Source organism: Brachyistius frenatus, unplaced genomic scaffold (assembly GCF_029030835.1).
Source record: "Brachyistius frenatus isolate BFR_SWC_R1_liver_20210118 unplaced genomic scaffold, ASM2903083v1 Contig_337, whole genome shotgun sequence".
Classification (NCBI taxonomy): domain Eukaryota; kingdom Metazoa; phylum Chordata; class Actinopteri; family Embiotocidae; genus Brachyistius; species Brachyistius frenatus.
In genome coordinates this window covers 73,952-99,128 of record NW_027210936.1, presented here as the reverse complement: position 1 = coordinate 99,128, position 25,177 = coordinate 73,952, and the positions used below count along the sequence as shown (strand labels likewise).

At 40.6% G+C, this 25,177-nt stretch overlaps 1 protein-coding gene across 2 annotated transcripts in view; it reads right to left on the bottom strand.

The window, feature by feature from the left end:
• Window positions 1-25,177, bottom strand: part of LOC138635894 (glypican-5-like) — a 97,315-nt gene that overhangs the window by 4,674 nt on the left and 67,464 nt on the right. For both annotated transcript variants that reach the window (XM_069723601.1, XM_069723602.1), the window contains one exon: window positions 13,907-14,048. In XM_069723601.1, coding sequence (XP_069579702.1) covers window positions 13,907-14,048 — 142 coding nt within the window. The remainder of the gene's footprint in view (window positions 1-13,906; window positions 14,049-25,177) is intronic.

The window sequence follows — 25,177 nt, the reverse complement described above, 5'->3', positions numbered from 1 at the left end:
TTACTTGTAAACCATATAAAAATCTTCAACGTTTACTTTGACAGGTTAACATTGGAAGGTTCTCAATGCGTATGGAAACCCTCAGACTTTTTCAGGTCACTGAAAAAGATTGGTAAACAAGCTCCACAGAGACCCTGTACATAATTGATAAAGGCCGATATTACTTATACAACTAAACTCAACTTTTATAATTCTTATTGTTCAATTTTCTTTTTCAGCTATTTGGAGATACAAGTGTGTGTTTGTAACATTACATATGCCTGGTCTCTTTTTTTATGAGAAAAAATATGGGTCTAGCAAAATTTTATTATTTTGTTATAAATTCTGTCATCTCTAGTGTGGAAATGTTATGTGACGATATTATATATCACCTCCCGATAGTTGAAAATAATGTAATTATAGTGGCACAGTAGATTTATTTAAGTTCCTTAAAGCAAGCAACAACTTGAGGTACAAAGAAATACAAAACACAAAAAAAAGGAGGGCAGGAGGATAATGGAATGTGATGCTGTTGTCATAATGAGACAATGCTAGCAGATAAGCCATGCTTTATAAGCTGGCTCATGTGTAAATCTCCCAAATACAGTGGGGGAAAAGAAGGGAGAACAAGCAAGACCGAAAAACAGAGGGTGGGAGGGAGTGAAAGATGACATAGAGGGTTAGAAGAGGAAAACAGTTAGTTCTGCTTTTCAGTATGAGAAGGATGAATATCTGTCATCACTTGTATCGAGACAGATGGAATCAATCACCTTAGGCGACTTCAAGGCTATGCTATGGCACATCGACATGCGTCTTCCATTACAACAACAGTCAATGACATATGTTCTCCATCAGTAAAAGACAAATGTGATTTCATTTGTAAAAAGTTTCATACTTGTAATAGGCAGCAGACAGTGACAGAAAATAACAAAAACTGGACGTTAATGTCTGGGAAATGTGTGAATATGTGTATGTATGTATGTATGTATGTATGTGTGTGGCCCTACACTAGTATAAAGAATGGCTTGTAGCTTTCATTTGTCATTCAAGCTTGCAGTAAAGCAGGTCATGGAGAGGAGGAGAATGGGGATCATGTCACTCTCTACTCTTTTACACTGTATAGTGACCGCGTTGAAGGACCTCGTTGACCTCTGCATTGGCTAAGTGTGTGAGAACCGGTTCATCGTGTCTTTTGCCACTAATGCCTCTCCAGATGGGTAGCTTGTGTGTTTGGAGGAGCCTCCATTTCCCACTGGCCAAAGAGGAACAACAGCTGCCTCTAAAAAGCCTGGCCACAGCACTGAAGGAGGGGTGGATGATGGGTTCTAGCCAAGAGGGAGGAAGGATGTTAGGGAAGGGAAGGAGTAACAGAGGAAGAAAGGTTGGAAGGTGAGTAACGAACATCGAACATCTTGGCCATCATTTCTTTTGAAAAATTCTGAGGGACAGAAAATTGTGTGATGGTTCTCTGGGCAACCATGTCAGTTATCTACTCTACTTCTTTCCCTCTCTCTCTCTCTCTTCTGTTTTTCTTCTGGTTTGCCAGCACAGCTACTGCTGCTTCACAGATTATATCCTCTACGCAAAGGGAAGAAGCAAACGGTTCTCAAACAATTATCTGTCTGTCTTCAACTGATAAGATTTAGTCTCTCTTTTCCTCAGCACGTCATCCATACAGTAGGCTAGAGTACTCACACAGACTGAAAGAATCAACACGACACACTGCGACGCACAAATTAATACTCACACTCCCTTGCAGTGGAGCGGTGATGGGGTAACAAGGCAAGGAGTCCAATAAGGGGACAAATCCCATGAGTTAACCCTGGAAAATTAGGTCCATAAACTGTATGTGTTTTGCATACCTTTGTGTTTGTGTATTTGTGTGTCTTGTGCATGCTTGCATAGGACTCCAGGCTCAACAGTAGCTGCATAATCTTGAGAGGAATCCTGCTACTGTGTACTGGGGCTTAGCAAGTTGTCCCGGTACTTGATACAAAGATGACAAGGCAGCTTTTCCAGACTGAACACAGACTTGTAGACACTACAAACTAGGGCATTGCCACAGATTTCCCAAATTGATTAAATTCCAATTCACAAGGTCCCGATCAATTCGAGATCGGTTCTATTAGGGATATTTCAGTTGCAATACCAATTTTGCTTGGATATCAAACCGAATCTCAGAGAACTGATTCTGTACATTGTTCAGGGAACTCTCTAATTCACTCTGGTTGGCTACTGTAGGCAGAGGACAGGATATGGAAGTTCCTATTGGCTCAGTGAGATTTCTATCAAATTGGCAGCATAATGCTTTCTGACTTAATTGCTAACTATTTCAAAAATTAAGAATGGCTACCGGGAAGTTTCAAATGATGCAACAGCGGATCGTATTCTGGATGTAATAATGTTTGGACTAAATACTTTACTGGATTGGATTTACTCAACCTTTGCTGACTTAACCACATCGGACTTTAATGGATCATTGCTGGACTGTGAGACTTTATAGGTGAGCTACGTAAATACTGTACTTGTCTGTTTATTTGGTGGTGGTCTGAGAAAGCTGTTTACTGAACCTGCTGGGGTGATTGTATCTTCAAATGGTTCATATCAATCGAATCACTAGAATCGTATCTTTCCACAGACCCCTCACAAAAGTAAACACGTGAACTTTAGCAGTGTTGCCGAGGATGTCGATGCTGTTAAAACTTCGATGGCATGCGAGTGGGCGGTCCGAACGTTTTGTGGCTGAAAGATTCTCGGGATTTATGAATCGATATCGGATTATTCAAGTGAAGATCGATTTGAATCGGAAAATCTTTTCTTTTTAAACTCAGCCTTACTACAAACATTGATAGGTGATAAATTAATGATATTGTCTTTGATTAGAATTCACCCAGAATTGTGTTACAGTGACTCAATCTGTCTACAGTGTAACCCACTGTTGAACAGTGTAACTTAACCCTGCATGGAAGTTATATGCGTAAATAGAATACTTTTACTTGTTTATCATGAGCTTTAAAGAACCTGTGTCAGTTTTCACTTCTCTGCCTGCAGTGTACAATTATAAAGAAAGTCAGAAGGTAAAGGATTGATTTATGGCACATTTAGAGTGGTGGACGTGGGTGGAGGTCAGTAACTTGCCTCTCCTCTTGCTCTCATTCTCACCGTTTTCCTCTCTCTTAGCTCACACCCCTGCCTTGACCTTGCAGCTCTTCTCCCTGCTAAGCAGTTGATGGGAGGCGGATGCAGGGAGTGGGGGTTGTAAAGCAGCTCATGGATCTGGGTTTTGACAAGGCCACTAGCACTGCCTCATGGCGATGTTTCATTAACAGAGGTGACCTCTGACACCATCTTTACTACTCACACAGGCAGACACATAAATGTAAGTATACACAGAAGCGAAGAGATTTACACCGCTCATGGTGCATGTACATATACACACACAGACATGCTTTCTGAATTATGAACGATAACGCAGTTAGCTCACCCGTTTCTATAGTGTGCGCTCAGTTCCAGCTCAAGTTCAACACTTGTGAGCATACAGAAAAGATAACAGAAGCAACGTTTATTCAACTGTTCCTCTCTCTCCCCTGCAACAGGCTTGCCAAGCGGCTAAATAATGGCACTGGGATTTTCGAGCTCTAACCTTATTTGCCATAAAACAAGATCTTTATGCAAAGCCATTATGTTGCTGAAGCGTGGGCGCCAGCTCATGGTTGTTAAAAATGCAGTGAAGTCAGTAAAAATGATTTGTACCGTTAGTCTGTGTCATTAATAGGGACAGAGCTTTTTCATCTGATCCAACCTGATATGTAACCTTTGGCAGTTATTTGCTGCCTGCTACCCTTAGCAAACAAGAGCCTCTCTGGTTACCAAGTGGAGAGAAGAGCCACAGAAATGGTGTATTGTTCCACTAGTCCCCCTTTTGTATAAGCACTTGTTCCAATTTTTTTTTTTTTTTTTTGTAATTGTAAATTTTTCCCTGGTCATTTTCTAAATTTATACCACTTGGTGTAGATTAGGTGTTTGCCAGCCCTCCTATGGGGCTCAACAATATCAAGTTCTACAATGTCAATCCAGTCATTTAAAAAAAGAAAAAAAAGTATGTCCAATGGAAAATGTGTTTTTTTATAGCATGAATAGCATAGCATAAATAAGTGCATACCATTTATCTTACCATTCTTAAGTGACCCCTTCAAAGGCCTTCATCTATTCAATGCCTACTGCTATCCCGATGTTGCAACATGCATATTGAGCCCCATACTCACCAAGTCTTTTTTTTATTCTTGGGCAAAGCCAGTTATCATGAGCTATCAGTTTGCTTCCAATCAGACCTTCGGACTCCAATAAGGACTGATGCTGCTCTTCGTAGGAATGGATCATGGGTATCCTGACACTGTTGGCTACTGCAGGAGAATGTTAAAACTCTGTGGGTCACTACGTTTCTTAGGGCCTCTCTTTCACTGTCTCACACAGACATTTACCTTGGAAAGCCCTCACACAACATTCTCTTATCTCTTTTCACACACACTGTCTTACAAAGAGGGGAAAGAGTAGTGGGTGGGGAAGAGGGCAGGATGAATTCACACAGTTCATTACTGGCCATCCATCTAGGCGCTGTTGTTGTCCACGACTCACTCTTTATGGGGTGGCATGTCAGGCAGGGGCTCCTCACTCAATCAAACTAATCTCCCTATTCTGTTTTCTAAGTAACACACTGAATTTGTTAGTACACACTCACAAAAAAACAAACTCGCATCTCTGAAAACTGGCCCTCTGGTTCACAGGCAATCTGTATTGCGAAACCGAGGATGGTACAGGGTCTCTGGCAGGGCAGTCAAGGGGCTAAAGGGCCCAAAACACTCAGGCACCCGTGGGGTACACATCTTAGCCTACAGCTAACCTAGCAACAGGCACAGCAGCATGGCAACCCCAGAGCAGGATCAGTGCAATGGAATCTGTCCCGTGCGAATCTTGGCTGTACTAGACTGTTAAGCTCCTTGGCAAGATTAAAATTTACACCCTTTGCACACACACAAACACATATACACAGAAACAAATCGGCAAATGGGGCCCTGGGAGGACAGTGACCTCCACCAGTCAATGTGACAGGTTCTCAAGATGGAATGGAATCCCAAGAAGAAAGCAGCCTCTATTTAAAATGGAAGTTAAAGGCCCAGTACTACTGCTCTGTCTCACACATAGACGTGCACACACACACACACACACACACACACACACACACACACACACACACACACACACACACACACACACACACACACACACACGCACACACACACACGCATGCACACGCGCGCGCACACGCACGCACGCACGCACGCACGCACACACGCAGCACTATCCACACCAGAACATCCACAACATACAACGCACCTGTGGGCACTCAAACACCAGATGCCTCATTGCATTGGCAGGTGTCAGGTTGTCCTTGTGTACAGACAAGCGTGAAGGATGCAGAAATAAACTCACATCCATAGTCTTTTGCTCTCTCTTTTACACACATGCATGCACACTCTCAAATACCATCCATTATAGTCAAGAGGAAGTGCACATCAGGTACCACTCAAGAAACACTGTCACTGTGTGTGTCTCCTGAAATAACATTTCCCCTGCCTGGAATTAGACAATTGGTACAGAAGACCACCACTGTTCGTCTCTGTAATATAGTCTTTTCATGGCAGACACTGACTTGTTTTAGCAGAGTGGATGTTGACCTCTACATTGGCTATGTTCAGTTTAGTGAAGTGCGAGAGCCTTGCGGCTTAGCCAGAATGTACAACGCCAGGATCCTGAACTTGATAATCTGAATGGAATGGTTATTGATATTAGTTAATCAAAGTCAAAATGCTTGCTGTGAAAAAAATAATCTGATAGATTCAACACTCCAGTGTTTGTTGCTAAAGTGACACCAACAGCACTAAGGGCTGAAGTAGGAAAAGAAGCTTTAGTATGCGTTGGAACCTGCTCAGTAACACACAGTAGAATCAGCAACAGTGCACACACAAAAGCAAAGTGCAGAGAGCAGAATGCAGTCTTGTGTTGCTCCATGTGACCACCCTCCTCTGAGTTTAACTGATTTTAGTGATGCTTGCCTTCTCAACTTCAAAGTGTTTTCAGAAATCTGTGTGGATAGGGAAAAAAAAACATTGTGCTGTGATGTTATAAATGTTTGATTTTGCGGGGGTGAGTGAAATACTTTGATGTAAACTCTTGGCTGCATAACTGACTGCAGTTTTAGAATCAAATTAGAGCTTCGCATCTATTCTGTAATCGGCTGATCAGTGAGAGGTCGACCCCCCTCCCAGCCCTCAGGCCTGACAGTCTGTTCGAGGTTCGACTCTAATTGCCACATCAGTTATGGATAAGGGAGAAAGGCTTTGTCGCTCTCACTACTGGTCAGTGGGATTGGCTTTTAATGAAGGGACGTGTTTTGCATGCCTGTTTCTTTGATGCCTACACATATATTAAGCCTACGCACAGACTCGCACTGTGGGTACTCAATACAAAAATGGGCTCATTGCGACCAGCCTCCATTATCTGAACACTCATACAATGCTAATGCATCGCCACCATCTAAAACAGATACTCTGATCATGGCTTTGCTTTAAAACAAAGTTTGCCTCTTTTGGGTTTGAGACTTAATTACCTTACTGCCTCCTCAGTGGGAAAATCCCAACCCGAGTCCTTCCATGCTTTCTTTCCTTCTCCCCTCACCTAGTTTGTATTTCCCCCTGCATACCGGGCTGAGATGAGACAAAGAGGATCCTCCTCATCCCTGCTTATCCTTCTACTGTATTTTTCAATATCAATGGAATGTCTGCCTTTATTTGCTCAGTGCTGTGTTACAGCAGGAATGCCAGTTTCTGTGTTAGTAGCCGGGGTTGGGCTCCAGGCGAGGCAAGAAAGTCAGGGGGGTCACTCATGTCACACCACCCACCACACTCTTCTTCCAATCCTCATTGCAACCCCCAACACAGAAGCCTGGATATGAGGATTAATAAAGTAGATGAAATAAACAAGAGACATTACAAAGTCTCCTCAGCTGTAGGTCTGTCTGTTAGTTTGTGGAGCCAGCAACAAAATATTTTTCATAAATTCATGAAGTACTGATTAAATCCGGTCCTACCGACAATTTAAAAGTTTAATCTAAGTCAGACTTGGGGTGCGGAGGTGTGCCGACGCATTATGCACACAATAAACCTAAAGTTATATACCTTCAATTGTCAGTTTTCAATAAAGAAGTTTATGAGTCTGGACACCATCTTTAACCATCTTTATAATGCCATTTACTGCTTGGAAACCTGCACATGTTGTAAGGATTTATTGTTATATTAGTGAATAAGAGTTCCTTCTGTGGTACTGTAGTTAAGACTTTGATGTGGCTATGGTATCAGAGCACTGAGTCAGTAGCATTTTGTGATTCTCTGCTGGTAAACTTCAATGTAACTGTCTAAATTGCTGATTCCTTGCTGTATCATTTTCACAAATTTCCATGGGCTGTAACTCTCACCACTTCCTTTTGTTTATAACCATTTGGCACACCGAGAGATTCTTGGTGTTTCCCCAACCAGGCTCCCAGAGGTGTACTGGAGAGGCTCAATCATAAAGGCCTTAAAGATACTGCTTAGAAAGGAAATGATGATGCTGGCTAATGAGAACCATTCTACTCTGATGGCAGCATGCCTAGGGAGTCTTTCAAGCTAATATGCTCTCAAAGTGCTATAAAAACCACAGGGCAGAATATGCCAGGCTATGGAGAAAAAGGAGCCCACTGAAAGGCAAGGTGGAAGATGGAATAAAAGGGATGGATGGAGGTGGCAAGACATGGGAGACAGATGCTCACAAAATCGTGATGTGGTGATTATGATAAAGCAGAAGGATAGAAAGTTTGTTAGGTAGTTTAAGTGCTGATGAATGTATTTGAGCACACATTAGTCTAAACGGTTTTCCCTAATTGTTCTCTTTGAAGGACGTATCTCCCATTTTCATTTCAGAGAGAATGTTCACATTTCTCAAAATATTTCCTAGATTTTGTCAAGCCAGGCATTGAGAACATCATGCAATGTTATTCACAGTGTCAAATACAACAAATAGATGACTCCGCATATCTGACCGAAAATGTGACTCACTCCTCCCACATCTTTCCGCAAACCAGACCATCTTCCTGCCCAGCCAAAGCCATCTCTGATCCTCTTGTTCCTCTTCTACAACCCTTTTCTGCCCTGCAGGAACTCTCTCAGCCCCTTGAGCTCCAGATGAAAGGCTAAGGGAAATGGCACTCATACTGGTAATATCCGCACCAGGGCACAGCCACTACATCTGCTGGCCAGCCAGCTTTTACGCACGCCACTCCCAAGGGGCCCCATTCAGTCCAAGACCTAGGGATGGGAAGATGGAGGCTTGGATTGGTTCTTTCCAGCCTGCCAGGGCATACAAGCACAAAATCCTCCATCCACCCTCCTAAACCTGCTCTCTCACGGTAGATTGAATCATAGTTTTGTATGTTGCCTTCGTCTTCTCTGAACTTCAGCCTGTTTGTTCCCATTTAGCTGTACTTCCATGCCTGTGTTACCTCTTGTGCTGTAACATCAAATCAGACAGCTTTATGGCATTACCCCTGCAGTGTTTTCACTGTCTCAGACCTTTTCCTCTCGCCTTCACCTTTAGCTATGACCTTGAGTCCTCCGACTTGCTGCACTTTATCCTTAATCTCCACTCTTCTCTTCTCTTTGCAAGTTTTCCAACATGAAAGGCAGGTGTGCGTGCTAGGTCCAGGGCAACAGCAGGCTGTAGTGGGCTTGGGGTCGATCCAGTGTAATCCTACTAACACTGGTGTAGGTTCACCGTATCCTTCCCAAGCAGTCATTCATGTCAGGAATGTGGTTCTCTTGCCAGGGTGAGCAGCTGCCGCACACCTTTATGGCCTTATAGGCTTTGGAGAGAAGTTCTTTGACATTCAGGTGAAAACACACCAACAACCCAATAACCTCACTTGGCCGTTATACCTAAGTTGAACAACTGTATCAAGGTCAGATTGAAAAAAAATATTGGACACATTACTACCTTGTCTACTTGACTGTGAAATGGCCAGAAAAAAGTACAGGTATTACATGCACAGGAATACAGCTGTGGATAGCAAAATATATATATATAAAAAAATAAAAAAAATAAAAAATGTGTGTGTGCGCGTGTGCTAGTAAGGGAAAGAGTGAAACATTGGGCATTGATGGATGGGGAGCAGAGAGTTTGCTCTGGTGCCCTTCAGACTTCAATGCAAAACCTGCTGATTGGGGCCTTCTTGTGCCATACCACACAGACCCACCTTTCCTCAAAAGTGTGTGTGTGTGTGTGTGTGTGTGTGTGTGTGTGTGTGTGTGTGTGTGTGTGTGTGTGTGTGTGTGTGTGTGTGTGTGTGTGTGTGTGTGTGTGTGTGTGTGTGTGTGTGTGTGTGTGTGTGTGTGTGTGTTTGGGGGGAGGGGGAGGTGTCATTAAATGTAGAGCAAAATTCACAGCAGCAAGACTAGCAGCTGAAATAGTGTTTGGGGGTTTTATCCCTTGGGGTCAAGTTTACACTTGTGCACACACAGATAGAAAAGCACACAGACAGCTGTTTCCTCATTGGTGAGTGTATGCAGGGACAGACAAAATGCACAGTAATCCGGCCCTAAATATGTCCATATTTCCATATTTCGGTAATTATGTTCTTTGACAGGATGGCAAAGCAAAACAATCATTGCCAATGGCTTCATGTTAGACAGGTTTAGCCACTGAACTGCAGTGTGTGAAACATGCCGGGGGTGTCTTCACTTTTCTTGATGAGCTCACCAGTGTTCCTGACAGATGGTGTTTGTTACCAAAAGAGAATTGTACTTTCATGGCTGTACGATTCACACTTTTGTTGGCTGCACATCCCTCTGGCTCAATCACAGAAAATGTTTATCCATGCATCTAACGCTACTCCTCTGAGATGGATAACCTTCTTTACCCTCCTTTTGTTTTTAGGAGTCCTCATACTCTTACCAGGCAGACTGCCCCAACAGCAGCTTTAACACTGAAACAGCTTTTATATTTGCGGTCAAATGTAAAAGGTGTATCAGTGGGAACTTATATATGTTTCTTTCTACCAAGTTTCATCCGAAACAGTTAAGATTTCATGAAAAGTCAAAGCAACCCTCCACATTCTTTTACACTACTAATTTCTCTCTTTCCTCTCTGTATCTTTTCTACTTGATCAGCTTGCCTGTTTTTGCAAAACACCACAGAAAGTCAGTAGAGACTTATTGGGCCAAAGACTCAGACAATACTGTTACTGTGGCCAAATAAAGCACTGTTCTACCTTTTGATGCACAGAAATTCTGAGTATCCTCTCTTTCCCTAATAGAGAGATAATGGTCTAATGTGCCACACTGGGCATTTTAGAGATGAATACGTTAATGAGCTATCTACAAATGAATAGCTCCTTTGGAGGGAGCTGTGTAAGTGTTCCCGGGCTAATACAGTTAATAAGCCATAGTCACGCCACCAAATGTACCACCAGAAAAGGCTCTCATAGCTGCAGGGGAGGAGGATAATATGGTTCATTAGAGATGCACTGATTTATTCGCCTGTTCATGGCTGTGGCAATGGCAGCTCGTACATGACCAGGCCTTGTTTAGCTGGCACACAGAGTACACTAGTATGTCTCCAGGCTAGAGGGGCAGGATCTGCCCCAAGATCAAACTGGCATTACATCATGCAAACGGACTGCACTTTCTTTCAGTAGTGGAGAACACAGCGGAGTGTGTGAAACAATTTGACTTTTCCAAATCTTGCCAGTAGTTTTTTGCATTTTTGTAATTCTTGAATTAATTAATAACATTGTGCTACACATTTATAGCTCAGTTTTCATATAATTGCCTTGTACAATCCTTTGTTTTTGCAATCATAAATCTTAATGTAGAAATATCTGAATCTGTATTCCTAAACATACTGTCGTTATGCAGGGGGCTGTGTGCATGAATCCTATCTCCTCTGCAAGACTTGCAGCAGTTCTATCACATCTGAATGATGATAGAAACAGTGAGTCTGTTTTCTGCAGATTAGCGCTGTTCATTAGCTTGGTAATGAAGTCTCTCTTAGCAGAACAGTAGGCGGTCATGCCCCCTTTTAACATGGACCTTGGGAGCTCTGCCACAGCTACACAGAGGCAAACAAATGTACAGACAGATGGAAAGTAAAATAAGCCTCCTACCCTACAATGTATTACAACTTTACCTAGCAAAGAAATTCCTGAATAATCAATGCCAGTTTAACCAATATTTGAAGTCATAAGAGATCAAGAGATAGAAGATCTGTTTTGTGAAGCCGACCTCCCCTTTAATTTGTGTACATTCCACAGAAAAAGAATACCATCTTTTGCTGTTAATCTTCAGAAAAGCAAATGGCTTGGAAGAGTTGTGTTGCAATAGGGCCAGAGCTGTGATTTATTTTTTATAGATACCAATAAGCTAACCACCTTTTCAAGAGGTGTGATTTTGTAACCAGATGACAACCACAGCACAGACTGATGGGGTTTTGTTCAGCAAATCTTAGACAGATGCTGAGTTTCAAAACTCATACTTCCTTGGTACACTAACACATAGTTCTCTTACATGTTAGGACTCTTAATGTGTAGTGCAGGAATTTCAACAGGGTAGTGGTGTTTCAAACCACACCCTGCTGTTCTGCACTGACTGGAAATAACCTCAGCGTGGGAATACATCACCCATCAAAACATTTTACCCAGAAATGAACATGTTTTCGTGCCCTCTGTTTAACACGCTCGATAAACACTCTTCTGTCCAGCAGTATTAGTGAAAAAAAAAGACTTTTGTGTTGTGTTCAGGAACAGCAGCAGCTTCCTCAGATTCCATCATTTGAAAATTCTTTCAGTCGGTGCTCCCGCCCCTTCCTCTACGAAGCCAAGATGGTGACCGTTTAGGGTGAAAAGTGTCCAGCCTTTCACACTCCTTTCTTGGACGGTTTTGAGTGCATCATCCGGGTACTTGTAGCACACTGCATGTTTCTGTACTTGACCGTGTGAAAGCAGTTATGCACTCAAAATAGCAAGTGTTAGTTCACAAGTTACGCCATTTGGAACAAAGCAACACTTTTTTTTTGTTGCATTTATGCCTTTACTTGACAGTGACCATGAAGATGGACAGGAAATACATTGAAAGAAAGTAGGTGAATAACAAGCAGCGGAAGTCCAGCCAGCTGAGAACTTAACCGGTGGCTCACTGCTCAGATCATTTGCAGTCAAGCGGTATGCGTCCTAAACACTCAGCTTTGTACAGACAGTGGTTTTAATTTGTCAGGATACAGGTGTTGCTGCCACATTTTGGAACTCATGGTGACAAAAGTAGGTCTGTTGTAAATCTGCATACAGGCACCTCGACAGTTTTGGCATCTAGCAAGATATAATTAAACAACATTACTCGTTTCCTGCGTTTTAATTACCACTTTACATTTTGAAAATGTTTTCATTTGACACTAGTCAAATACCATTTATATGATCTGGCAAAAATGATAATGCTTTGACCCCTGTAATTCAGAAGAGATCGAAGCTATGTGAAATGACTGTTGAATGTGTGTTTTTTCAAAATCCATTTGAAGGATATTTTGGGACATTGTGGCCTCGTTTTGATAGCAGAAAGTAGAGAGGGCACATGCATTGAAGAAAAAACAAAGGAAGGATGTCGAGCAACAAAGGTCTGTAGCCGAATGCAAAATAGGGACAATGTGATTGCATGGCCAGAATCCTAAACATCTAGGACACCAGCACACCCCAGTGTCTGTTGCTCATCATAAGATACCTGTTAATGTATGTGGTTAGCCAGAAAATATGCACAATTTGCTTGTGTGCATTTGTGTTGGACAGACTGAACATGTTACTTGTAACATATAAAGAGACTGCTGAATCAGCAGCTGACATTTCGGCAGTCTTGCTGTTGGGGAAGTCAAAGAGTTTCAGCTTACTTAGCTGCAGTCCTATAACTGGGCTTCTCCCCCTTTGTATTTCCTGTCTTCTTGCTTCTATGCGTCAGTGTGTAGAATCCCCATATGTCTGATTTACCAGCCACATGAAAAACAATCATAACCTTTATACAGCCTGGCACTGGCTGTTGTTGTGTACATAGATGGGTAAATTTCTGCCCTTCCATGTTCATCTCTACTCCTTTTATGCTCTTAAGACAAATGTCTACAAAACCCTTTTGTAAAACTGTGTAGTTGGAAAAACAACAACATGGTAATTATGTCTGCAGGAGATCAAATGATTATCATCAAATCCAACACAAGCCCTAACACCTCCTCTCTGACACATTGTGTGTGTGTGTGTGTGTGTGTGTGTGTGTGTGTGTGTGTGTGTGTGTGTGTGTGTGTGTGTGTGTGTGTGTGTGTGTGTGTGTGTGTGTGTGTGTGTGTGTGTGTGCGTGCGTGTGTGTGTGCGTGCGCGTGCCCACAGTGGTAAACTGGCTTGTTGTCTCAGGATCTGAAGAACCTCCTGTGCCTATGCTGGGGACTCAGCAGAGTGTGAAAATGGGATTTAAAGTGAATTTCCCTCACCATGTAGGAGGTGAATGAAAGAGAGACTTTGTGGCAGTCCACAAAAATCAATTCAAGGCTCACTGAGCTACAGTAGAGAGAGAAGAGAAATGACACAGTCTTTTCAGAGACAGGTCTGTCCTTGGCTGTACACTGCACCAAATCAGCTGATTGAAGGTAGAGCATGATTGAAAATACAACATTGATATTGTAAATCATCACATAGATTGGCAGGGACATAATGTGGAATGTGAATGAGGTTCTTTAACGCCAACTGGCAAATGGAAAAGGAGTGGAGGAATGAGAACTTTTGTGGGTATATGTGAGTGAAAGGGGCACTTACAGTTCTTTTCTTGACCATCTCCTGAGGCTTGACAACCATCTTCATCATCACAGTCTGTGGTGCTGCCCTCCTCTGTTTCTCCACTGCCCAGCTCATCCCAGGCCTCCATCTGGCCAAGTTTTGGAAACCTCTCCTGGGTCTCCTACATAAACACAAGAATATCAGGTCCATTACACACTGAGTCATGTATAATATTACTGGTTTTAGCTGTCATTTATCTACTTCTGAAGGGCAATCCATTCAGCAAAGATTAAATGGATTTAAGAATAAAAAAGATAACACTTATTTTTGTTCAGTCATTTTAAAATGCAATTCCAATAGTCTGCACTCACACAGTATTTGATTTAATATAGCTGAAACATGAAACACTTAAAGTTCATTTAAACTGCAAGTTATTGATCCTGCAACACTGTTTAATACAAGTAAGGAGCACAGAGCGCCCCAGTGGAATGTTGTGCTTCCTTGTGTCTCCTGTGTAACCGTTCTGACGTTGACACATTACTTCTTTTGACCTGAAATATCAAGCCCTGTAAATGTTAGGAAGGGACCAATAGATGACACAGCATCCTGGGGAAAGAGAAGAGCAGTGTGGGTGGTGAACGATAGCGAGACCCTGGGTGGTAGGATGAGGTGGTGCATTTAATTTCTACCATATTTTGAGAGGAATTCTCAAAAAAAAAAGAAAAAGGTTTTGTCAATTTTTTATCTCAATAAAACCTCTGATCACTACTGTATATTGAAAGCTTAAAAATTATTGCTTGAAAACAAACAAATAGCATAGCAATACCTATATTCTTTTTAGTGTGATTTATTTGCGTGGCAAAAAGAGTATCAAACATCTGTAATTATGTATAGACCTGTGCTCATTTTCTCCTGAGTTCATCTCAGTATTATTCCCTGTTCAACACAAATTAATGACATAACATACTGTGAAATGTGTATCATAGAGCCTCTAAACATCAACTATTTTCATACAGAATACACACATTTTACACAGATCAAGAGTCATTTATCAGACATCTGTGGTCACAGCTTACTTTACTTAAAGACTACTTCACTGACCGGAGAAAAAAAACAAAAAACAATAATCTGCACTTAAACTTCACGGTGCATTTAAATTTAATTATTTTAAAGACTTATAGAAAACCCATCACATTGTTATGACTACAGATCAGTGTGAAGACTTTCTCAGCCCGGAGCATGAAACATTACTCTTTATGATGTCCTTCCCTCCTAGCATGGAGCCAACTAATTGGACCACCTGCTGGCCCTTCCTCCTGTCCACCATCATCAAGGTGTCCTTTGTTGCATCACTCCATGTCTGACAAGGAGCTCTCCTGACACACCAAGAAAATGATCCTTCGGAGTGTGAAGTTCAGAGAGACACCTGAATACCAAAATTGTTGAATGTGTGGAACTACAGAGGTGCACACAGTTTGCTGATTGTTACCCCCCGTTGGGTTTTATATGCATACAAATGCAAACAGACTATTAGACATGTATGGGAAAGCTGACAAGATCAATCATGGTACACAGCTGACCTTCATATGGAGGGAACAACCAGTGAGGACATGTTGAGAGGAGAATGGGAGGAATGGGGGTGAAGTTTAAGGTGTTGAGGGATGACAAATATCTTCACCACTGACACCGCACCATTGACTCACTCTGAGTGACAGCAAAGGTGATCTTCGACTATTTGTCTCCCACGCCTTTAGTGCCCCAAAAGAAACATTTCATGATAGCAGACAGGCTCATGTATAGTAACGAGAATGTAAAGTTAAATGTAAAGTATTGTTAAACAAGACCACAAGTCTACAGCAATGTTAGTTGCTCTGTGAGGTCATATTTATAGAGAATGATGCTTCAAGCTAAATGTTAACATGAGCATGCTAACATGCTCACACTGCTGATATTTAGCAAGTGTGCACATGTTTACCCTCTGAGTTAATGTCTTAGCATGCAGACGCTTGTTAATTAGCAATACAAACACAGAGAGCAGCAAAGACTCATGGGAATGTTGTTCATTTTGCAAATATTTGGTCATAAACCAAAAGATAAGACAAATTAGAATTTTGACTTGACGATGGCACTACATGAAGAGTCAGAGGGGCAAAAGTAATTAGGATATATCGTCTTGTAAAGTGAAATATATGTAATAAATGTCATGAAAATCCATCCAACCGACATTTCACACATAACCAATATCAACGTCTGAATCGTGCTCCATGAAAAGTCAGAGAATCTTACCAACAAGGAAATTCAAAGTGCTTTACATAAAACATAAAACGTATCAAGTCAAAATGTAAAAGCAACATTAAGACAAACTACAAATCTATCTTCTGGCAGCCCATAATATTTCTACCAAAGTTCATGACGATTCATTCAGTCACTGATGAGACATAGACCTTCCTCATTTAGGATGTTTACGTAAAAAAAAAGTACATGCCCAGATCGTCAAGGCCTTAAACTGACAAGTAGAATCTTTGAGGCGAATAATTAGGAAGGCACTCAGAACTTATCTGATGTTGACGTATAAATGTTTGATTGTTAGCAATAATTCTGCAGCAGCTCAACTAGTGTCAGATTCATTAAAAGATCAGTTATGAACATATTGGTATTGTTTCTGTTTCGGAGTGGTAATTACAGCTGTCTACAAGGAGGAGTGCAAGAGGAAAATTTAAATGATCTTGACACAAGCGGGTGCTTTTGATTTCATAATTCATTACATCTGCCATGTATCCCATTTCTACCCAATGTGAAAGCTCCTCTACTCACTCAGGCCTGAGTGAGTGAAATGAGTGCTACAGTGCGATGGTACAGCCACAGCAGAAAAACAGGCTTCATAAAACTCGAGTGGGCCCTTAAGTACAAGCAGGTAAAACAGATCACTTACACTCACAGCAAAAGGGAAAGGCACTGACAATAGCTGGATGTCTCAGTTTTCACAGGTGGACAGTGAGTTATATGAGGATTAAAAAAAAAAAAAAATGTTAACAATATTTCACGCTGGCTACAGTTGTGTGTTTTTTGGTTATGAGATGGCTCACATTACAACCCGTTGACAGACTCTTTGTGTGTCCTGTACTGGTTTGGCCTGTTCTGAGGTTGCTATGTGATATTCTGTGCTGGAAAAAGGAGAACCTTTCGCTCATAAGACTCAAACTAACTAACGGAAAATCCTGTTTCCCACCTCAGCTGCACAGTATACAGTGATTTCAAGTCATAGTGGTGCTGTTAATTCTTGTGACATTTAAAGGAAACTCCACTGCATCAATCCAAACATTTCTGCATATGCCTGCGAGGGGATGATAAGGTGTGATGGAACATAGACAGCAAGTGAGAGAGAAAACACCTTCCTTGGTTCTGGACAGCAACAATGATAAACCCATTAACCTTTTTTTTTTATAATGTAAAGCAACTAAATAAATTCAGAGCACATTCCATGGGTTCCCCAGCAGATGCTCTGCAGCACAATGTTTTGTGCCATCACCATCCAGATAACCGGTTGGGTATTAAGCTAATAACTATATGCCGTTCAGGGCACGTTTAACACAATGCTGCTTGGCTCAGCTGTCCTTAAGCATGTTAATTAGAGAGGGAATCAATTAAGGTGCCGTCGCTGTGGAAACCAGAGTCGGTGTAATTGTTGGTTGGCTACTGTCCAATGCAGATTGTTGAGTTGTTTTGATCATGTTAGGATTCTAAAACTGTCAGAGTTTTCAATCATTTCTTTCACCTTCAAATTTCAACTCTACTATGGTCATTTGAAAAGTAACACGTTGGGATCTTAATTGCGGTATTCTGACAACATAGTGAAGAAGCAAAATTCTAATTTGTCCTTGAAGCTAAAGCACGAGAGATATACATTATGAGAATATTCTTAAAGACTGAATGCATAATATGCAGTAAATAGTCAGTCTCTCCCTCTCTGCTTTCTGATAGAAAAAGACTGCTGCTCTGGGTTTCAATGAGTGTCTTAAGCTGTTTCTCAAATTGGTTGGTTTTTTTTCTTCAACTTTTCTATCTACCTTAGAGTAGAAAGAGTCGTCACATCAAGCGAGAGTTCACACACATACACACACACACGTTATATGCTGAGCTGTCAGTTATTTTCAAGTACAAAAAAAATACTGTAATCATAAAAGCAACTTTATCTGGCATTAAATAAATCAGGACCTATAGACAAACAATACATAGAGTTGTCTATTCATGCCATCGATTACAACAACAATCTCTCCAAGGCTCATTTTCCTGATCTGTCATCTATGGTGATTGTGGACAACAAGGCAGAATATTTCAACAGCAACAGCCTTCATGCAATGCACAAAGCATAGATCCACTGTGCCTTTAACCCTACAGGGACAGATCCTTTTGCTCTAACATGACTTGGACCTCTCTGTTTGATACATAAAACAATACTGAACATCAGTATGATGTTGGATTAGACCGTTTTGCTGATTCAAAACAACCCATTGGTTGAGAGAACATGCTTTGAAAAATTAAGCTGTGAATGATTAGTTAAAGTTTACAGTTATATAGCTGTTTCTGAACTACTTTGTCTGAACTAACCTTGGACCACGGACCAGTGCTCACAAAAATGTGCGTAACTTATGTGCTGATTTTGATCAAGCAATGAAATTTGTAACACCTCCTCATTAGGATTATACCGTCCTCCTGCTCCATGCACAACACAGTGCTGCGCATTGTTCATGTACAACAGATCAGTCTCGGAACTTATTGATCCACCCTTGTACATCCATCACAGACATTAACAATATGAGGGCCAGATAGAGAACAATGTGTGTGAGGTTAAACATGAACAATCCTGATTTGAAACTTCTTAGGCAGAGTAAATATAAAGAAAGGGAAAAGAAAGAGAAGTGAAAGGTGTGAGAGTCTGAGAGACACTCTTATACTTTGTACACAGAGTTCAGACAGGTGCTTGTATCTCTGAAGGCTGATGAGGGGGCTGTGGGTCTGCAGGCTGAAAAAACAAGATACCAGCTGTTCCCTTCAAGGCTTGCCTTGAAATTACCCTGGCATCCAAAGACACATCAGGTATTCCCAAAAGGCTTTGAATGAAATCCCAAATCATGAAATATTGTCTAGTTCTCCTCTCACCGTGCCAGCTAATTCTCCTCTCTCTTTCTTTTCAAAAGCATTCTCTAGGCAGAGGATGATAGGGCAGGTTTGAGAGCATCAAGGTCTGAATTCCTGCATGTATTTGACTGCATCGTAGTCACGCTAAAATCTGTCCTGCCAGGAGTAACCAATCACCTTCTGAAGGAGTTTCAGAAAAAAGACGGGGCTGTAAGAATGTATATATGTGTGTGGTGCTTAATCACGAGGCTAACATTTATACATGTTCCAGTTTAATGTGGAAATAGAAAATCTGGTTATTAAATGTAGAAATGTGAAATGTGGTCACCAGGGATGGAATATGAATAGTGCAACTGTTGCATTAGTTGTGTGACTGTGTGTGTCTGTGCACGCGTGTGTGCATGTGTAATATGTGGTATATTGTTGTCAAACTAGTGAACCAAGAACATAAGTCATAACCTTTGCCTGCCCACATCAAGACATTTGCTCTTTTTCATGATTGACAGTTTGAAACAGTATCACCTCATTGAGGATAGTGGTAAAACTGCAGATGTGGACAGAGGGGAAAATAGAAGGAAAGGAAAACCTGGAGGATACGAAAGGAAAAAGTGACAGTGGTAATCTCCAAAAGTCTCTTAAAATTCTCTCCATTCCCTCATATATTGTTAAGGCTCATAATACTTTTGTGTAAAAACAAACATCAGCAGAAAGACAAAATAGGCATTTATGTGTGTGTGCGTACGTGCTAGTTTGACCTTTTTATGTGAAATCCATAGTGCACAATGTACAGCAAAAAGATGCATCTAGCTGTCAGTAGATAGCTGATGACCACCACCTTATACAAAACTAAACAGATATATACACAACATATTAGCTCAGGAAAACACTACAATTGCTACCTCAAAGTTGTCTGCCTCCCCCAACCAGTCAAGTTATAGTTTACATCCAGGTCTGTCCAGATTCACATAATACATCTAGTGAAGACTTTGAAGTAATCCTTATATGCTTGGCCAATGAAGCTGATGAAGCTGGCAGTCTTGAAAACAGAGATTTGGATAGTCAGGGTTTCATATGTCACATACCTCAGGAACAAATCCCAACAACTTGTGGGCTTTCCAGCTTGCAGCTGCAGTGGAGCATAGTAGTGGTTGGGTTGAGATAGAGGCGGTAACTATTTGGATATTTATGATTTGTGTGCACTAATGCAAGCAAAGGTGTAAAGTTACATCTGAGCTACATTAAGGCATTAGGCATAATGGTCATGTATGTTTAGTTCAATAGCAATTGCTTCTTTGGCCTAAGTTCTCAACAAATTCCATGAAATCAGTACGAAATTGAAAACAAAAAGTGCTTATGCTTTTTAAAAATGAACCAGTTTATTTCCCAAATGTCTGAGTAATGCTTTGAACATTTTTTTAAACAATAGCAGAGCCACACACCCCTCAACTACAAGCTAGCACAAGCTGATTACCGTTAGTGACACTTTCTTGGCCATGACCTCATTTAACCCTCATGACTCAATCACAGCAACACACTGTGGCGTTGGGCTGTCACACCCTATTCCTGTCAGGCACTGACTGAGGCAGACTGTGTAACATATGCATGTGAGTGAATAAATTTTGACTTCTGTCAGGCAAATGATGGAGATGTTATTGAAAAATGCATGACTATTTGAGTGACATCACCATTTTTCAGAGAACAAGTTTTAACAGCTTCCTAGCTGATGAAAAAGTTGTTGTGAGAAATGTGAGGGTCAAAAGACAGTGAAGGCTCCTCCTGTGTTGCTGGGACGCAGAAGCATTTCAGACAGTCCTCATAAGGCAGCAGCACAAAAGTTTTGCCTTGATAAGATACCACTCCAGGTCACTCACCACGACTGCTCATCATTATGGTAATAATCAGCCCACATACTGTGCAGCCTCTAAACTGCATATAACTTTAATATGGCAAATGTCACGGAAATAAGAAAGACAATATGATGTACTTTTCCATTGACTACGTACTCAGTCTATAAGCAAAGATGGGTCTTTGTAACAGAAACTTTTCCCAGTTAATATGCACACATTTATGTACATCTTGTTCAAGAATTGATCTGATCTCAATTGAATGGAATCGAAAGGATTTAAAGAATTTTCAGAATCAGAATTGACTTTTTATCATGGAATAATGGAATAGTTTATTTTTTTTTAAAATGCCTCTGCTTCCTTCATTAATATTTACCAAATAAGAGAAGCCACAGGAGCCTGTAATCCCTCTTGCAGATAACCTCTAGAACATGTTTTACTGTTTTTACAAACAACAACATATCAGATGGAAAATGATGTTCATAACTTCATTCCAGAAACACAAACAAGTCACATATTTTCTCTACATTGACAAGAATCACCGTCTTCATGGAACTAAAACCCAAGAGGAGAGTAAATATGACCCAGTGTAGAAAAACAGTCACAGTTCACTGCAGCTTTATGAGCTTTGCATCTAATTATGGTGGTAAAAAAATGTTATGCTGAAATTACAGTCTGGGTTCATGAAGTTTGGTTGCCAGGCTAACAGAGATCCCTAGGCAGTGAAACTTGTTGCTGTATCGTTGCCACAGCAGCAGCAGCAGCAAAGAGCAGCAGAGCTCCTGCGAAGACCAGCTCCATCATCTTCAAGTGGAAAGAATCTGTCCCCTCCCTGTGACGGGCTGCCAGCTCAGCCCAAGCTCTTTCTTTATCCCTGGACTCCACTAACTCTTTAAAGCCTCTCTGACTGCTGCAGGCATTGCTTAAACATAAAATAAATGTATACTATACTAAGGCATATTGAAGTCACAAAACCAACTGTTGTTTTCTAATATGCCTTTAAAGAGTCATTCATCTATTTTTGAAGGCTTAAATCCACAAACTGCCCTCACTAACAAAAGTCTAACGAGTCTGTGCAGTTGCTGATAGGGCCACGGATTGACTGGGTCCACAAAGGTGATCGCTTCTCTGATGTGGAACCTGGCTGGGCCACTGGCCAAACCAGACAGCAAAGCAGTCGTCACTCTCATCAATCACACATACAACTGGCCTCTCTGTACTGTTTTTTTTTTTTTTTTTTTTTTAATGATGTAGAGTTTCCAACTCTCTATTCAACACAACTCTCAGCATGTTTAATTATACCATCTGTGCATGTGTATAGGTGTGAGCGTCTGTGTCTGAGAGAAAAATAAAGACAGAAGTAAAGCACGAGAATGAGCGTATGGGCGTTTTTCTCCTGCTCTGCACGCTGCCACTGACTTTGCATTTAGCACAGTGCAAATTGACAAACTGACAAATGATCTGGACTTAATACTCACATGGAAACAGATAGGCCATTGTAAAAGGATCCCCACCCAAAAACAGCTGGACCAATGGCCGGGAATCAAAAATCCACTTTGAAACATTTACTGTCCACATTAGCAATATTTACAGGCCAGGAGAAAGAGAGTAAGAAAGAGGATAGTCAGAGGAGATACACACAGGAGGACCATAAATTGGCCGACTCACTTAATGGGCCATTTTGTAGAAGACCAAGAGATTAGGCTTGACTTGTGTGTATTTGAGTGTTATTTCTAGATGTTATATACTTAATTCAATGTGGAAATATTGCGGATGTGCAATTACTGTATGTATGTCCACTTCCACCATGCAAACCTGTCTACCGCAGGTTGTATATTTGTGTGAATCAAACATTTGTTCTGTGTGTATTGTATGTGTGAGGTTGTGTGCATACAAACTCACACTCATTTTGCATGCAGCTCTGTGTGCTTAAACAGAGAAATGCAATGGCTAGATGAGGGGTCAGAGTCTGTGATACATCAGCAGCAGTTTTCAATCCTCTTGCCACAGTGCTCTGTGTCTAACTGCTCTTCAGTAGGTAAAAATATACACGTCTCCCGGAAATTGAGGGTATTCATATTTGGAAAAATTCAGATAAGAGATTCATTGAAATACCTGCAATACGTTTTAAGTCCAAAAAAGAATATGCATATAATTTAAAGTATATTTTTAGAGCTTTTTTTTTTTTTTTTTTTTTTTTTTTTAATTCTCTCTGAAAATAACAACCCAAACTATCTCTGAGGATGAAAGACAAACACACAGACAGGCTCAATTGTACTTCTAACATTGACACAAAATTCAAATCTTAACCCTAAATAGTCCTTTGAAGAAGTGAAAACTCAAAAGTGTCCTCCCTGAGCTTTCGAAACTCAAAGTAATTTTTTCAAAGATGAAAGTGTGGAAACACATACACACAAATAACAAAATTAACAATAAGATATATATGCAGGCTATGGTTTGAATATATCATCTAGTTCAATAGACTAGAGCACTCAGCAGATGCATTTTATAACAATATTTCTTTCTGTTAAGCTTTTGTTACAATCAAAATTAGATTTTTTTATTATTATTCACAGCCACGGGCTGCTGAAGTTTGAATATTTCTTGCTGTTCAATAACAAACAGATCAGATTTCTAATGGACTATATTTAGTAAGAAAGGTGCAATCAGAAATATTTTACAGGCTCTTACAGCAAAATAACAATAACATATCAACAGGAGCTTTCAGGTTTCCCAGATCAATGACAACCAGTTTGCTGTTACCTCAATGTTCTGAGTGTTCTGAACACAGTCTGGCCAGATTTCTGCCAAGTGTATTCATTAGAATGGTCCATGCTGTCTGAACAACTAATTTCTCTCCTGTAACGTGGATGGTTCTTGGAACTATGAAAAGCCTGATAGATTAAAACAATGACTTTCATGCCTTTGTATTATAAAATATATATAAATAATTAATATAATTTAAGAAAAAAGTATCGAGTAAGTAAAACTTAACTCACCATTGTGAAATATTTTATTATTGATTTCAAAATGGCATTTTCACATTAATAGTTTTATTTCATACCATTTTATATGTAAAAATGTCACTGCCTTTTAGCCAATCGCAGACTCCCTCCCTCAAAAACTGAAAAAAAAAAAAAGAACTTGGCCAGTTAGCTTGCAACAACGATGTCAAAATAACTGAATCTGCAAACTAGTTGTTGCCGCCTAAATATATAACACATGAGGAAGCTTAAAACCTAAAAGTTAAACAGATACTATGCCAGGGTACTTTTTTTTGTCTTTTTTTTACGGCAGCAACTTGTTAGTTAATTCAGAATTACTTCGACAATGTTTTTGCTCTAGCTAGCGAGAGATAATAAGGTAAATCGGGTAGCAGTTGTTTATCTTTCTAGTTTAAGAGATGCTGGGTATCTCACTTTTCTACAGAGAGTCCACAGGGTTTGTAATGCATGGACAATTTATGCAGCTCATGTCAACAATGATTGTACAATGCCATAAGCTTTGCCGGTGCCGCACCATGGAGTCAAAATCATGGAGTTTTAAACTGTAGGCCTACTGAACATGGCTTTATATCTGTGAATCAGTCCCTCCTGATTGTGTAATTATCTTTACAGCCTAAACAGCAACATTGCTTTCCAGTAAAGTTTCTAATTTGGAAAAGGCTCCAGATGGGCTTGCCAACATCTATCTGCAAATAAACGTATTTTATGAACTGAATTCCCCACCTGGAAGATTCTTATATAATGATCCTGTGTACAAACATTTATTGAGGAAGCTGGAGACAAGCAAGGCTTTATATTCTCAAAAATTGTATTTAAAACCAGGAGGTGACTTGTTCCATTTTAATAGTGTTAAAATGACATTTACCTAAATCTGATTATAGACAAGAAGAGCATTACAGTGTAATATTGACAAGTCAGTTAAATGCTACTCAGTTTTGTAAATGAGAAGCTCAAGTTCAATGAAACCTGAATAACTTGCACACTGAAAAGTACACTCCCTGATTTCATTAAAGTACTAAATAGCATTCCCAAATTTCCTCTCAGTTCAAAGTTGAGTGTTAAAGCCTGAAGAGAACAGGGAGGCGGGAGGAAATTTGGAGGTACTATAACAAAATTAGGGAGCGTGACTTTAAGCCTGTCATAGGCCTTTTGAGCATGAAATGGTATTAGCCTACTAAGGCTGTTGGCAGAGGATCTACTTCTGAACAAACCGCTTTGATCTGTATGAATCTTTTTGGAGAGTAACCAGGGTTAGCAGCAGTCATAGGTGCATGTCAAAAGTTTAAACGTTTAATTTCAGAAAGAGACGAGTTTTCAAACAG